The sequence below is a fragment of the Maylandia zebra genome, linkage group LG9 (assembly GCF_041146795.1).
Source record: "Maylandia zebra isolate NMK-2024a linkage group LG9, Mzebra_GT3a, whole genome shotgun sequence".
NCBI classification, from domain to species: Eukaryota; Metazoa; Chordata; class Actinopteri; order Cichliformes; family Cichlidae; genus Maylandia; species Maylandia zebra.
In genome coordinates, this window is record NC_135175.1 from 37,714,509 (window position 1) to 37,730,755 (window position 16,247).

The following is a 16,247-nucleotide window of genomic DNA, read 5'->3' on the forward strand; positions in this document are numbered from 1 at the left end:
AGCAGAAGAGAACAAGAGTAATAGAATAAACAACATCACAATGATATATGGGAATATGACAGTAAATACTAAATATTAAACATTATTGTGCAGCACATAAGATCAACAGAACACAGTGTGCTTTGAGGTAGGAGCCAAAAAGGGTGTAGTTTGTGGGTGTGATCACCCGTGTGTACACCTGTGAGCATGGACGCGCTTGTTTTTTTTTTTGTTTTTTTTTTTAAAAGGTTCCTTCATGTAATGATCTGCTAGAGGGTGTGGGGGGGCCATGATGCGGTTTTGTACGGGTCCATGTCCCCCGTCGTGAGTCCCGTGTTGTAAGCAGCGGTGCGGGTTCTCAGAGCGTCGCGGATGGTTTTATCCACCCACGGCTTCTGGTTGGGAAACGTTGTGATAGTCTTTGTCTCCACGGTATCATCCGCTAGTTTCCCGATGAATCCCACAACCGCTTCCGTAAACACGTTGACGTCATCATCGGAGCTGTTCCTGAACATGCCCCAGTCTGCGTCGTCGAGTGCGTCCTGTAACGCGGCAAGCAGGATGCTAGGCAGAGGTGTGCACGAGTTCTCAGCCTGTTCCTGACGCCGGCTCGTTTCCCTCGCGGCCGCCACTTCGCGTCTTGTCCTTTGTTCTCCCTCAAGATCTCACTCGGCCAGCTCGGATCCAGAGTTAAAAACTTCGAATTGTAAGTACATTGTATACCAATAGAAACAAGAGTGTCACTGTCATACCTAATGTACCCAATGGTGATGATTTTGCCGATTTAAAAACTCTGAAAACTAACTTGAAAAACAAAGACAAAGAAAAAGTGGTCGGAGCAGTCGTGACGGCAGCCGACCTCACCGGCGCCATCTTTTCACAATACAGTCACAAACAAATACAGAAAAACAATTCACATATTTCAGTCACATTTTTCCAAACTCTCAGTCGCACACATATTTAGGAATGGAAGGGAGTGAGATCCTGAGGTAAGTGACGGACAAGGTAAGCGACTCATGTTGTAACTGACGTCAGACGCCGGAGATTTTGGCGGAAAATTAAAGCGAATGGTAGTTTAGAATTGAACAAATTCCTTTAAGCCTCAGTATTACCAAATACACTTATCAATTGTCTTATAACTTACAATACTTGTCTAAATCATCTCCAACACCCTGGAGAACAGCGGGGAGAGTTTAGAGGCTCTCCAAGATGACATCAATCAGTGCTTCCAGGATCTCGTAATGAAGGCTCAGAGTGCATCTTCCCTGGCCAAATCTGAGACGCCGTCGTCGAAAAAATGTCGCCCGGCAGATTCCCCCGGCACAACATCGCCAGCAGACAAAGATATTGCCAACATACTGGAGTAAATCGACAAGCGATTGTCCAGTTTTGATGCAAGCCTGTCCTTGGTGGAGATTCTTCACCAGGAATTTAAATCCTTGTGAGAATCCCTGGAGTTCAGCCAGCAGCAGGTGGAAACCCTCGCTGCTGAAAATGCCACGCTAAGGGAGTCGGTGAAATGTCTCACAGACAATGTTACCCAGCTAAACAGAAAAAATAAATAAATAAAAGAGACAGCTATTGATCTACCAGCTTGTGGCATGCATGATAATCTTGTATTTTCTGGTATTCCAGAAGCCGCTGGAGAAGACACGGAGACCACGGTGAAAAGCTTCATCAAAACCCACCTAAAGCTGCCGGAGGACATGGTGAAGAACATCGCCTTCGATAGGGTACATCGCATCGGCCCCATGCGGGCTGCGACCGGGAGACCACGTCCTATTGTGGCCAAATTCAGCCACTTCAAACAAAAGGAACAGGTGAAAAGTCGTGGCAGGGAATTAAAAGGAACGGACTTCAGCGTAAACAACTAGTTCCCAAAAGAGATCCTGGAGCGACGCAGGGTCCTCTTCCCAATCCGACGCGGCTTCATCCAGAAGGGCTCCCGCGCTGTCATCGCTGTGGACCGGCTGTACGTGGACGGACAGCTCCACCGAGACCCCAACATCACTCCGTGGCTGTATTAACCTCACACCAGATAAGAATCCGCTACACCCTTTCCCTATCCACTCACACTAACTTGCATTAACATCTGTTTAACTTACCAGTATCAAATCGCATCTTAAGTGTGATATCATAGCAGAATTTACACCGTCACTCTAGTCAGACTCATAGTCAGACTCAGGGAGCATCTCGCCACACATTTTTTCTCTCTCTCCTTCTCTTTATTTATGAACAAGTGATGTATTCTTTCCACCTGTCTAAGCGACACACAAAGCGTACATCCCTAGTTATACACACACATCTATGGGTGCACTGAGGTTCATTACGTGGAATATAAATGGAGCTGGCTCCAGAGAAAAGAGGTTAAAAATATTTAACCAACTCAAAAAACTACAGGCAGATGTTGTCCTTTTACAAGAGACCCACAGACCTCTTAGAGGTTCGAATGAACTTAAAACACCTGAGTTTCCCAATGTGTTCTCAGCTTGTTATAATTCTAGACAAAGGGGAGTAGCAATTTTAATACATAAAAATATTAATTTCATGGTACTCGATACAGTTATAGATCCAGAGGGCAGATTCTTAATCATTAAACTATCTATACTTGATAAAAAAGCTATGTATTGCAAGTGTATATGGTCCAGATGTTGATGGTCCCTCATTCTTTCACGTTTCTTTCAGTGCACTCTCTGAACACTTAGATGGCACACTTGTTCTTGGAGGCGACCTCAACCTTCGACTAATGAAGAAATGGATAGGCTCAATACAGCGGGAACTCAGCGTAATTGGCAGTCCACAAATATAATCAAACAGTATATGAGCGACTTTGGTCTTTGCGATGCATGGCGCTCCCTTCCCCCCAACAGTAAGGAATATACTTTTTTCTCACATCTGTGCATCTAGCCACCTGGGGGACTCTTCAACTGGTGGGGGAGGCTGTTACATGTTGCAGGAGGTCTCCTCTCTTCGGGAGATATAGGAGAGGTGGAGGAAGATCTCAGCCCGGGCATCTATTGTCCTGTGTAGTCTGGAAGATGAGTGGATGATGGGGTGGGTGCAGTTTTTTCTGTGGTGGGGTCGGGTGGGCTGTCCCGGGCTCTGTGCCCCTCCCTTCCCTCCCCATCTCCAGCTGCCTCCCTCTTCCCGCTCCACCACAACCACCCACACATGCAGGGCCTTGGGGTAAAGGTGTGTCACCAGGGTGCAGGAGAGGCATCCCCCCCTCTGTCCCCTTTTGGCTTTCTCTGCCTCAATTTTATCTCACAACTTAGACATTCACATTACTCACACTCTCATAACACATACATATAGGATCTTGGGGGTGGGCACACTGCAGGGTATCCAAAAGACCATCAGGGTTTACAACCTGACCCCTGGCGTCATTGCCCACCTCTCAATTTTAAATACATGTAGACATCGAGGGCTATCAGGAGGGGCTATGCGCTTACCTGCTGCTCTCTGGCAGGTGGCTCCATGCCCTCCTAGGTTTTAAATGCACCTTACGAACACACATGCATCAACACTACATTTGAGCGGGCTGAGGGAGGTTTGGAGTCTTCACACACCCCCATTCTCTGCGGCCTGCTGGAGCGGGGGGCTAGGAGGAGGAGATGGCCGCCCGATCGGGGTCTGCTTCTCTCCACCCCAGGAAAAAGGGTAACACCACCTGGGTCTAGGTGCAGTTCCCCCCCCCGGGGGGCAAGGGTACGTAGACCTGGGGCTTAGAGTACGCTTGCGGAGTGTGATTGTGTGTACAGTGTCTCTTTATGTCTGTCTCCATGTTGGGTGAGTGTTGAGTAATTGCATATGAGAGCATGAGGGTGGGAATGGATGTTTGTATCTGTGTGTGCCTATATGTCTGTGTCTATATGTCAGGTTGGGTATCAGACGCCACCTCTCTAGGGACATCTCAGGCCCTCCAAGTGAGCCCTCATCTGGGACTCTCCTCAGCTCTTTCTGGGATAGTGGCGCGGCTGCCCCTCTGTTGGTCTTCCTTGGTGTCTTGTGTTCTGAGGGTCTGAGGTGTTCTGGATGTCTGGAGTCTTGATCTCCTCCATACCGGCTTCATGCCCTGGAGGACGGGGCTGTGGTGCCCCACACCCCCTAGCAGATCATTACATGAAGGAACCTTTTAAATACAAGCGCATCCATGCTCACAGGTGTACACACGGGGACTCTCACACACAAACTACACCCTTTTTGGCTCCTACCTCAAAGCACACTGTGCGCTGTCGATCTTACGTGCTGCACAATAATCTTTAATATTTAATATTTACTGTTACATTCCCAGAGATCATCGTGATGTTGTTTATTATGTTGCTCTTTTTTTTTTTCTTCTGCTTGCTTTCTCTTTTTTCTTTCTCAACAGGTGATCCAGGTGATTGATATATGTATTTTATGTCTGCTTATTTTGTTGTTTTTTGTTATTTGCACTTTATCCCCGTCCCTCTTACCTGCTGTTTTTCTTTCCCTTTCTTTCTTCCCTTTCTTTTCACCAGTCAAGTCTGCATTTAACAAGTGAAAATAAAATAAAATAAACAATAAAAGGTGAATCAAATAGACCATTACAGCAAGGCTGGGACGGTCCATTTAGTAAAGTAAATCCGTTGGGCAGCTTTCTTCGCCTTTAGACAATAATTCTGATGCAAAAGAGCCAAACGGAACAGGCAAGAAAAAAAAAAGACTATATAAATACTTTTTTTTAATACACTTTTGTGGTTTTTCCAACAGTTTCATGGCAGATTTTGAAATACTTACAAAGTATAATGTCTCGATAAGTGTTCTTACACACATGATATATACTTTTTCACATGTTAGGATTTTATAGCTTCAGTTTAATGTTATGTCCTCTAATCTTCATCCCAAACATCTTTCACCAACACTAAAGGACATGTTCTACAGTTGAACCATGAAAATGAACATCTATTCAGCTAGATTATGAAAACAAGTTCAATGTAAATGAACATTTGTCTTTTCAAATGTTAACTGTGACTGTTAGCATAAAACTCTCTGATGACAATGAAAAAAACTCTTCTTTACATACCTGATCTTGATGACTCCTCAACAAGCAACAGGCGCTCTGTTCGACTAACCTGAAGTACAGGAAACTGTAGGAGGCGGAGCTTCATTGATATCCAAGGTTTTTTCACAATCCCACTGTCACATCTGAAAAATTAATCTGAAATTTCATCAGAGCAGAGTTGGCAAAGGTACAGACACTCTGTACAAACTTTTTAATATCTGTAGAAAAGATGGAAAATACAAAGACATATATGTTCTTTCTTTTGCCTACTTTGTAGAGGGTGACTGCCTCTAAACAGATGAACAGGTAAAGTATTTTGGATGAACAGTACTGCTGTGTTTGTTGCGTGAAGTGTATATATTTTATAAACGTTGAGGTACGTTTTGTTATGTGTCTCTATCATCTCTGCCCTGCTCGGTGCTGTTTGTTGGAGACGTTGAGGGAAGATTGGGAATTATGGGAAAAATTACTGCTAAACAGATTTATGGATGAATGGTCACCATTGACAAAAACAATGGTAGTACAGGGCGTGTACATCTTTTTTGTGTACTTTCTATTATTTTTTTTCTTCTTTAATGCCTTTCCATTCTTCTTCTCCTGTGGTGATGGTACTCATGAAACAAATATGCATTCATTATGCAAATGATCACAAATTGTTTATACTAATTAATATAAAGATGAGGTTTAATGTGTTTATTCCCATGTTTTGTACTTTGTTGGTGTTTGGTTATACGAGTGGGTGAATAAAAGTAAGTAAAATAAGTCTGCATTTTATTGATAACCGTCAGAAGGAATGCTCGAGTGTGTCTGTGCCACTAATACAAACACTGCCTGGTTACCTCCGCCTCCTCCTGCTGTTGATGGCCCCTCCCCCATGCTCTAACTGTTTGAACACATGTTTGAATCACTTCCTGGAAATAAAGGGAGCTGCCACATGAGCTTAGAGGACGCAGGTTAGTGTTTTCTCAGCTTTCTTTTTATTTCACTCACACACACACACACACACACACACACACACACACACACACACACACCCCGTCGATATCACACCCCTCCTTCGCTCATGTTTAACAGCAGATTTTTATCAGTGATGTCGTCAGCTCCTGGCACCAACATCAAACTTGACTGTGAGTCTCTGTGGATCTGTTCTTCTCCTGTTTTCTGTTCATATCAAACATGTCCAGAGCTTCTAATAAGGAGCTCAGTGTTATACGTAATCAGTAAGAAAACCCAGGATTGCCTGTGAGCTCAAAGATCAGACTGCTTTACAGACTCACAGTCTTTCATATGTTTAGTGTCACGCAGAGGCGACAGACGTATATCGTCAGTGCACTTTGTGTTTAACCCCTCTGTGAGATCAGCCAATTAGAAGAAAGCTTTCTAAAAAAGGGGAGGGGCTAAAACTTGTTTAGTGAAACAGATGACAGTTTCTGTATTCACAAAGATCTCAGTGGGCTGAGGAATCCTGCATCAGTGATTGGACAGGAGACAGGCAGCTGTTGGGTGAAGATAAACAAACCCTGCTCTTTATTCATTGGTTCAGTCACTTCAAGTGGACCAATCACAGAGCCCCACCTGTTAGCATCAGAGACTTTCTGTTTGGCACTCACATTCGGTTTCCCTCTCAGGCTGACTCAGGGAAGATGAAAATAAATGATGTGAAGAAAGAGGAGGGACCAGCAGAGTTTCCAGGATGCAGCTATGTTGCAGTGAAGAGTGATTGTTCCAAAGAAGAACCTCCATACTTCAGTGCTGAACCAAAGTAAGTGTTTTTGATACACACACACACACACACACACACACACACACACTCTCACCCTCTCTCTCTCTCTGTCTGCGTACACAGTGTTCGGAAGGTTACTTTAAAAATGTATTCCACTACAGATTACAGATTACATGCCCCAAAATGTCTTTTGTAACGTATTCTGAATACTTTGGATTATTTAATATATTATCATGCTTTTTACAACTACATGAATGTCCTATTGCTGTGTGATTTATTACTATTACTGAAGGTTAGTCGCCATACCAATACCAACTAGATGTTTAAATCTTAATATAAATGAGTAACAGTAGGGTGGACATTAGGTAAGGCTGCACTTCACAGAAAGTATAGAAAACTATTCCGTGCGTATATAAAACAGGTCCGCAGCTCCGAACCATAGTAAAGGGACCTCTGGCTAATATGTCGGGTTCTTGTCGGGCTCGTAGCTGAAAACTAGCTTTGCTTTGTTGTCTGGGTCAACTTTGCTAGCGAGAGACAGAGAGAGGCGTTGAAAGGCTGCTCCAACAGAGCTTATTGTTTCAGAGGAAAAACAAGATTTTTCTCCCCCTCGCTCACAGACACATAACGGGTATGGCAGTCCATTCTCCCTGCAGCACGGACTACACTGCCCATCAGGCTACATTCTTTAGGACGATGCTTGTAACACTCTGCTATTGCCTTCATATTAAATCATTTTTTGAATAATAATTAAAAAAAAAAAATTTCTTCACATCATTATGTGGCCGCAATTAGAGGTGACATGGGCTGTTAGATTGGTTCCTTCATGTAATGATCTGCTAGAGGGTGTGGGGAGCCACAGCCCCGTCCTCCAGGGCATGAAGCAGGTATGGAGGAGATCAAAACTCCAGACATCCAGAGGCCCCCAGAACACAAGAGACCAAGGAAGACCAACAGAGGGGCAGCCGTGCCACTGTCCCAGAAAGAGCTGAGGAGAGTCCCAGATGAGGGGTCACTCAGCAGCCGCGGAGCAGAAGCCAGGGGGGGTTGCAGTGACGGGCCCGTGAGCTCCGCCGGCAGCCAGCCGTGCCTGAGTGACCGAGCGCCAGGCCGAGAGGCCGGGGGCACCCCACCTCCGAAGTGGCCCGAGCGAGCCCCAGGCTCCAGGCCCCGATAAGCGGCCGCCAAGGAGTGAGCCGGTGTGTACCTGGACGCCCATCCCCGGACACAAAGAACCACCAACGCACCGATGTCTGAGGGAGTCCGCCACTGGCAGGGGAAGTGGTGGTAGGGGGAGATAGGCCTCCAAACCTTGGAGGGCCTGAGATGTCCCCAGAGAGGTAAAAGTAGTCAATTCGAGTATATACAAAACAGTGAGCAAAATAATAGGTACCGTATTTCCCGGACTACAAAGCGCACCTGAATATTAGCCGCACAAGCTAAAATCAGGGGAAAATCCTGTTTTGTACATACATTAGCCGCACCTGACTAAAAGCCGCAGGTGTTTCAATGTTGACTTATCATATGTAAGAGAATATGCACAAAGGGAATTGTCAGGAAAGAGATGGCTGTTTGGAGACACACCCCTTTTATTAATATTTTGAAAAACAAGTTATGGGTACATATTTGCACAACTTTTTAGGTATATGTAAAAGTAGTGGTAATTACAAGTACGAAACATGTACTGTGCTTCATAAATGAGTAACAAATGTAGTACATAACAATAACCTACAGCACACCGGAAAAATAGATTCGGACTACCTTTTAGGCTCAAGAAAAGTCAGTCATTCACCACCATCTTCCTGCGCACTAAAACCACCAAAGTCCTCTTCTCCAGTGTCGGATACGAACAGGCTCAGGATGGCTTCGTCATCCACTCTCAGCTTCTTTCCTTCGTTGTCACTTTCAAAACCAAACAAATCCTCGTTGTCAGTGTCAGAGTCGAACACCCTCAGAAGGGCCGTGGCGGTGTCCTCTCCATCATGCAGCAGTCCAGCCCTTCGAAATCCGTTGGTGATCATGAATGTTTTCACACTTTTCCACGCTGTCAGATTCCACCGGTGGAGTTGAGCATAACTTGCTTTTCGCAAGTTTATTGCCGCTCGTCATCCACGCCTCCCGCTGAACGCGTGGCGCTACTTTGAAGTTTGTTTTTCACGCTACTTGTACGGCACTATGTTGCCTGGCGGATGGACATGTGACCAACATACCACTCTTGAACCCCGATACTGTGTGTCTGATCACATGCCCTTCCGCCAGGCAACGTAGTGCCGTACAACAGCGGAACAAACAAAACAAATCGTCTTACGATATGACAAAAATCATGGATAATCCATAGAAAAGCCGCACCTGACTAAAAGCCGCAGGGTTCAAAGCTTGTGCAAAAAGTAGCGGCTTATAGCCCGACAATTACGGTAAATTGTTTTTCACCTGGATGAGAGGCTCTCCACAAATCAATCAAACCCAGTTCTGTAAGCATGTTGGACCCTAATGGCATTCGAACTTTTCTTTTGCCGGTGGTTGGATGCATCCAGTTTTGGTTGGAGTTGAACATTAAGGTCGCCACCAAAAATAAGAACTCCTCGTGTTTTCAAGACCACTAAATCGAATAACTTCTCATAAAAAGATTTGGAGCTTCCTGGCGGGGCATATACATTGAATAATGTTACTTCCTCCTCTTCTAATTTACCCTTTTCCAAAATGAACCTCCCTTCTTTGTCCTTTACCTCTAAATAGAATTCAAAGTTAACAGCATTGGGGATCAGTATGGCTACTCCTCTTTTGTGGCCTGATTTATGAGACAAGTAATAGGTAGTTTGGAAACCAAATTTTTTAATTTTTCATGTTCTAAAGAAGATAGATGTGTCTCCTGCCAAAAGATTACCTGCAGCTTCTCACGTTTCATTTTAGCTATTATTTTACTCCTTTTAATCGGATTATGTAGCCCTTTTACATTTAGCGTCATTATTTTATTTTCCTGATGATGCATATAACTTTTTCAGTCTGTGTACCTTTGTGCAACATCACCCATGCTAACCAGAAAATGAACAAGAACAATGAACAAGTAAACCGAAAAAACAAAACCAAAGACTTCCAAATCCGAAGTTCAGGTGAAACCTCAAGTTGAGAGGAAATCCTCGTGCCAGTCGAGGGCCTCTCATCAGTGTCAGGGAAAATACCCAGCACCAGTATCCTTCTTTGAAGCCAGGGTTACCCAACCGGTATAAAGTTCCTTCTTTAACAAGCTCAGGGAGTAATTGCAAAAAGACTCTTCACAGAATACATGGAGAGCAGAGGAACACATGTCATTTGAGAAGTAAAAAGCCTAAGTGTATTCCTTCTCAGGTAAAAATAAAAGTAAAATAATCACTTTAGGCAGGCTCATAATTGGAGTGCTTGATGAACTGGTTGAAATAGTAACAATAAAATATTTAATTCTTAAATATAGAATTCAGCTTATACAATCCTGAGCAAAACAGTTTTCAAATTCTTGGTAGATTTACTAAGGAGTAATATGAAGTCCTCCTCTCTGCATGAGAGCAGGATGCCTCACTTTAAAGCTCCAGTGGAGACGTAATGACCCTCTTGATTTCAGTCACAAGAGTCGGATGCTCCCCGGTGGGGCCCGATGGAAGCTCCGTAGCTTCTCTCTTATCCGCCGCTGGTCCACTCCCTGTCTGCGGCGATCTGCGCCGGCCCTCTCCCACATTGCTAGTCTCTGCTGTTTTGGCGCCGTGGAGCCTGGTTCCTTGATATCATCCAGGCAGAATCCTCCGGCCCTGTCTGCTCCAGGAGAAACTAAACAGGATGCAGGTGGACCCCATCATCTGGGATGACCAGGAAGAGGAGTACAGGAGCCTGGTGAGGAACTTTGTCACATGGAGTCACACAAACCACCTGCAACTCAACACTTCAAAGACCAAGGAACTGGTTGTGGATTTCGGGAGGTCCAGACCAGGTCCACTTAGGGCTGCTCAATTAATCGAATTTTAATCACGATTACGATCTGGGCTTTCAACGATCATTAAAAATGACTGAGCCGATTATTAGCCCCTCCCTCATGCTTTACTCTCGCGCTGCTCCGTGTGGCAAATCAAGCGCACTGCTCTGCATTTCGAACACGCGTCACAACAATTAAGAGGACCCGAGGGAAGCTCGGAAAGCTAAGCAGAAGTTATTTGGAGAGGAGTGGACTGCCGTTGGTTGAAAAGAGAGGTAAAAAAAAAAAAAACTTCAGTGGTGTGGAAACATTATGGGTTTGCGGAGTCAGACGTGGATCAAGTAGACACAGTGTGTAAACTTTGCTATGGTGTCGTAGCTGCACCACAGAGCAACACTGCAAAGTTTACATTTTTCATTTCAGAATCATCAGAATCAGAATCAGAATACTTTATTGATCCCTGGGGGAAATTATTTTTTGTTACAGTGCTCCATTTTAAACCAACATTAAGACAAGACAGACAATACGCTAACTAAGAATAGTACAATATTTATTTATTTATTTATTTCTTTTATTGCAAACATTTGCACTGTTATCAGTATTTGCACACTATTTTATATTATTTTTTAAAGTAATTATTCAATACATTGTTATTGTTAACCCTTTAAAGCCGGTCAGAGCAGCATGCTCGTTTTGTATAACTATTTTTAAATCCCTGTAGAACCTGAATCGCTAAGCTAGCACAATAAATTTTTTTCCATATGAAACCAGAGGAGTTGTACTTACATCTTATGCCATCAGCTTATCCTAGGTCACGGTTTCCTTCCACATATAGCTTTGCAAAAATTGCATAAAAAGCGCTTGCAGGAACAAAAACATAATATTCCAGAAACACGCTTTGCCGATCCGATCAGCTGTTCTTAACACTTCCCACATTGAAAAAGACGTCAACGCGAACTATCGCAAGTGACGTCATTTTCGCGGAAAATGTAGTTTTTTACTTGTAGGCCTTAGAACTCGAATTGCACTGCTGGAAATAGTTTATTTTGATGCACATGCACATTCTTTGCAAATTTGCATCATAGGATTGTTTTTTTGTTTTTCCTGCAGTGTATATAAAAATTGCTGTATCTCCAAAAATAAAACTATGAAGACACTCAAAATAAATTTCCTGTTGTTGTAAACTATTTTTTGCAACTTTTTTGTATTTAAAGTTTTGAGGGATAAGCCTCTTAAATTTCTCCAAGTAGAAATATATGTAAAAAAAACAAAAACGATTTTCAATTTTTTTGTAGTTTATTGCACTTTTTTGCAATTAATGTAGTTACTATGGACTTAATACATACACATTTTTAAAATATGGGCTATAACAGTTGTATTGATGTATAGCAACTTGAAATGCTCCCACAAATGGCACTACAGCATGTAAAAAAAATATTATAAGCTCTGGCGGACTTGGTTCTATGGTAGATCTTAAAGGGTTAAATAAATATCGTCAAATAATCGTGATCTCAATTTCAGTGAAAATAATCGTGATTATCATTTTTGCCATAATCGAGCAGCCCTAGGTCCACTGCCAGTTCAGATAGAGGGAGAGGAGGTGGAGGTGGTCAACACATACAAGTACCTCGGGCTGTGGGTGGACAACAAACTGGACTGGTCATGCAACACGCAGCACCTGTATAAAAAAGGCCAAAGCAAACTGTACTTCCTCAGGAGGCCGAGGTCTTTCAACATCTGCAGGAAGCTCCTGAGGATGTTTTACCAGTCAGTGGTTGCTGGAGTACTTTTCTATGCTGTGGTGTGCTGGGGGAGCAGCACAGCAAAGAAGGACTCATGCAGGCTGGAGAGACTGATCAGGAAGGCTAGCTCTGTGGTCGGCATGAAGCTGGACACTCTGGTGACAGTGGCAGAGAAGAGGACCTTAAAGAAACTGATGGACATTAATCAAATCAAATCAAATCACTTTTATTGTCACATCACATGTGCAGGCACACTGGCACAGCACATGCGAGTGAAATTCTTGTGTGCGAGCCCCACAAGCAACAGAGATGTGCAAACACAACAACACAAACGAGCAAAATACAAGAATGGCCAACCTGAAACTAATAAATATATGTACAATATATAATAGTGTATGCATTTCTGGATGTGTATACTAAATATTTTCCTACGTGTGTGTGTGTGTGTGTGTGTGTGTGTGTGTGTGTATACACATTTTTACAAATTAAATAGTAAAAAAAAATTAAAATAAATAATAATAATAATAATAATAATAATAATAAAATATATAAAATATACAGAGTTGAATATGTGCAAAACAAGTGGCATTTATATACAGTGTGGAGTGCATAATGTTAAAGTTCCAGTAGTGAAGCTGAGGTGTCTATGACGTGTTCAGCAGTCTGATGGCCTGATGGAAAAAGCTGTCTCTCAGTCTGCTGGTACGGGACCGGATGCTGCAGAACCTCCTTCCTGATGGAAGCAGTCTGAACAGTTTATGGCTGGGGTGACTGGAGTCCTTGATGATCCTCCCCGCTTTCCTCAGGCAGCGCTTCCTGTAGATGTCTTGGAGGGAGGGAAGCTCACCTCCAATTATCCGTTCAGAGCACCGCACTACTCGCTGGAGAGCTTTGCGGTTGTAGGCGATGCTGTTGCCATACCAGGTGGTGATGCATCCAGTGAGGATGCTCTCAATGGCACAGTGATAGAAGGTCCTGAGGATGCGAGGGCTCATGCCGAATCTTTTCAGTCTCCTGAGAAAGAAGAGGCGCTGCTGCGCCTTCTTCACTGTTTTGTTTGTGTGTACTGACCACGTAAGATCCTCAGCCAGATGTACACCAAGGAACCGGAAGCTGCTCACTCTCTCCACAGCAGCGCCGTTGATGGTGATGGGGGTGTGTACTTCTCTGCACCTCCGGAAGTCCACTATCAACTCCTTTGTCTTTGCGACGTTGAGGGTGAGATGGTTGTCTTGACACCAGTGGGTCAGGGCGCTGACCTCCTCCCTGTAAGCCGTCTCATCACCGTTGGTGATAAGACCCACCACTGTAGTGTCGTCCGCAAACTTCACAATGATGTTGGAGCTGTTAGTGGCTGTGCAGTCGTAGGTGTAGAGTGAGTACAGGAGAGGGCTCAGTACACACCCCTGTGGAGCACCAGTGTTCAGTGTGATGGGGGATGAGGTGATGCTGCCCAGTCTGACCACCTGGCGTCTGTCAGACAGGAAGCTAAGGATCCAGCTGCAGAGGGAGCTGCTCAGTCCTAGATCCTGCAGTTTCCTGTCCAGCTTCGAGGGAACGATGGTATTGAATGCTGAGCTGTAATCTACAAACAGCATTCTCACATACGTGTCTCTCTTCTCCAGGTGTGACAGGGCAGTATGTAGTGTCAGGGCTATGGCATCATCAGTGGACCTGTTGTGGCGGTATGCGAACTGTAGAGGGTCCAGTGAGTCGGGTAGTGCAGAGCAGATGAAGTCCCTGACCAGCTTCTCGAAGCATTTGCTAACGATGGGGGTCAGGGCTACAGGTCGCCAGTCGTTCAATGAGGAGATGGTGGAGGATTTGGGTACAGGGACGATGGTGGCCATTTTGAAGCAGGCTGGGACTACAGACAGAGAGAGGGAAAGGTTGAAGATGTGCGTGAACACTCCAGCCAGCTGAGCCGCGCATGACTTGAGGACGCGGCCGGGAATCCCGTCCGGACCAGTAGCTTTGCGTGCGTTCGCCTTCCTGAAGCACTTCCGCACATCCTCCTCAGACACAGTGTGCGCACTGACGTCATCCGCGGTGCGCACACTGTCCGGTCTCATGGTGTTCGCTGTGTCGAATCTAGCGTAGAATACGTTTAGATCCTCACACAGAGAGGCCGTGGTCTGCGGTGTGCTGGTTTTCCCTCTAAAGTCTGTGATCGTGTTTAGTCCCTGCCACATACTCCGAGGGTTGTCAAACTGTTGCTCCACCCTGTCCCTGTACTCACGTTTGGCTGCTTTGATCGTCTTCCGGAGTTGGTAATGTGCGTGTTTGTAGTCCGATGTGTTCGCGGAGGCAAAGGCGGTGTTCCGTGCCGCCAGTGCCGCGCGAACATCTCCGTTAATCCAGGGTTTTTGATTTGGGAAGGATTTGACATTATGAACAATGCCGGGCATCCTCTGCACACGGTCGTAAACAATCAGAGGAGCCTATTCAGCGACAGGCTGCTTCTCCCAAAGTCAAAAACCAACAGACTTAAAAACTCCTTTGTCCCACACGCCATCAGACTGTTTAACTCCTCACTGGAGGGGAGAGGGAGGGGAGACAGGGGGACAAGGGAGGGCGGGAACAACTGAGCTGTAGGTGCTTCTCTACACTGTGCAATATTTGCAATATTTGTTTTTTGTTTTTGTTTTGTCTTTTTTCTTATATTTGACTGTCCAATAATCACTGTGCAATATACTCACTCAAATGAGCAATCCTATTTATCCATATTGTATATTCTGTATCTATATATGTGTATATGTGTATATATGGTGTATTTATACTTATATCCTTACTCTCATTCCCCTTAATGTATCTGTAACATGCAACTTCTTTCGGTGCTTTGCTACTGGAAACTGAATTTCCCGGAGGAACCCACCCGAGGGACTAATAAAGTTTCATCTAATGTAATCTAATCTAATGTAATCTAATCTAATCTAATAATCCACATTTCACTGTTTTACTCTTTGGTTCAGATGTGGATACTGTATTGTTCTTTCTTTGTGATTTTTTTTTTTTCATGTTCAATCAAATGGTGGGTTTAATAAATTTGTCCATATTTCTAGAAATGAGAGCTGCTCCATCCAAAGTGGGATGGATGCCGTCTCTCCTAACAAGAGCAGGTTTCATCCAGAAGGTTTGCCAATTATCTATGGAGCCCACATCCAGGTGTCATTACTGCCGCCGTGAATCATAATTTTACTGAATTTACGTTTACCCTTAGCCAGCAGTTTTAAATTTTCCTCAATGTTGCCTGCTCTGGCCCCTGGAAGACAATTGTCTATGGTTGCTGGTGTCTCTAGCTTCACATGTCTGAGAACAGAATCGGCAATTACAAGAGTTTGACCCCAGTGGGTGGAACAGGAAGTGACACTCTACTGCAGAGAGCGAACCCCAAGTGACAGTGCCACCAAGAGCTTCCAGTCAGCCCTGGACTGATTGAAGAATAGTAACTATTGTGAGAATCACTTAAATACATCAGAGCTTATGTGTGCTATCTTAGATTAAATAAAAGTGCATTATTACATTTGGCAATACTATATAAAACATACTGATGCATGCTCATCATCCAGGTAAGCCAATCCCTAAAATTTGATTCTGTTCATCTGGACATAGTTTTTATTTTTCCTGAATTTTCACAGAGACAATAACAGGAGTCCTGATGGTGGGGGTCAGCAGCTGCCTATGTGTGCTTTGTGTCAGGATGTCCTGAAACATCCCGTTTCTACTAGCTGTGGACACACAGAAGATGACTCCTGTCCCCATAATGGAGAAAGATCGAGCAATGGACTGCAGTCAACTGGACAGAGGAGCTGTATACATAGTAAGATTGAACATCTG

At 44.3% G+C, this 16,247-nt stretch overlaps 1 protein-coding gene across 4 annotated transcripts in view; it reads left to right on the plus strand.

Annotated features, from left to right (window-relative positions):
* Positions 1–16,247, plus strand: part of LOC105940442 (protein NLRC3) — a 38,596-nt gene that overhangs the window by 3,728 nt on the left and 18,621 nt on the right. For 3 of the 4 annotated variants that reach the window (XR_003024540.2, XM_024803720.2, XM_024803721.2), the window contains exons 2-4: positions 1,615–5,958; positions 6,634–6,767; positions 16,049–16,230. Coding sequence is in view for 3 of the 4 variants with exons in the window: in XM_024803720.2 (XP_024659488.1) it covers positions 6,649–6,767; positions 16,049–16,230 (301 nt within the window). In the remaining variant the exon portion in view is untranslated. Of the gene's footprint in view, positions 1–1,614; positions 5,959–6,633; positions 6,768–14,790; positions 15,865–16,048; positions 16,231–16,247 lie in introns of those variants that run through there. The other variant, XM_076888618.1, reaches the window with a different exon arrangement.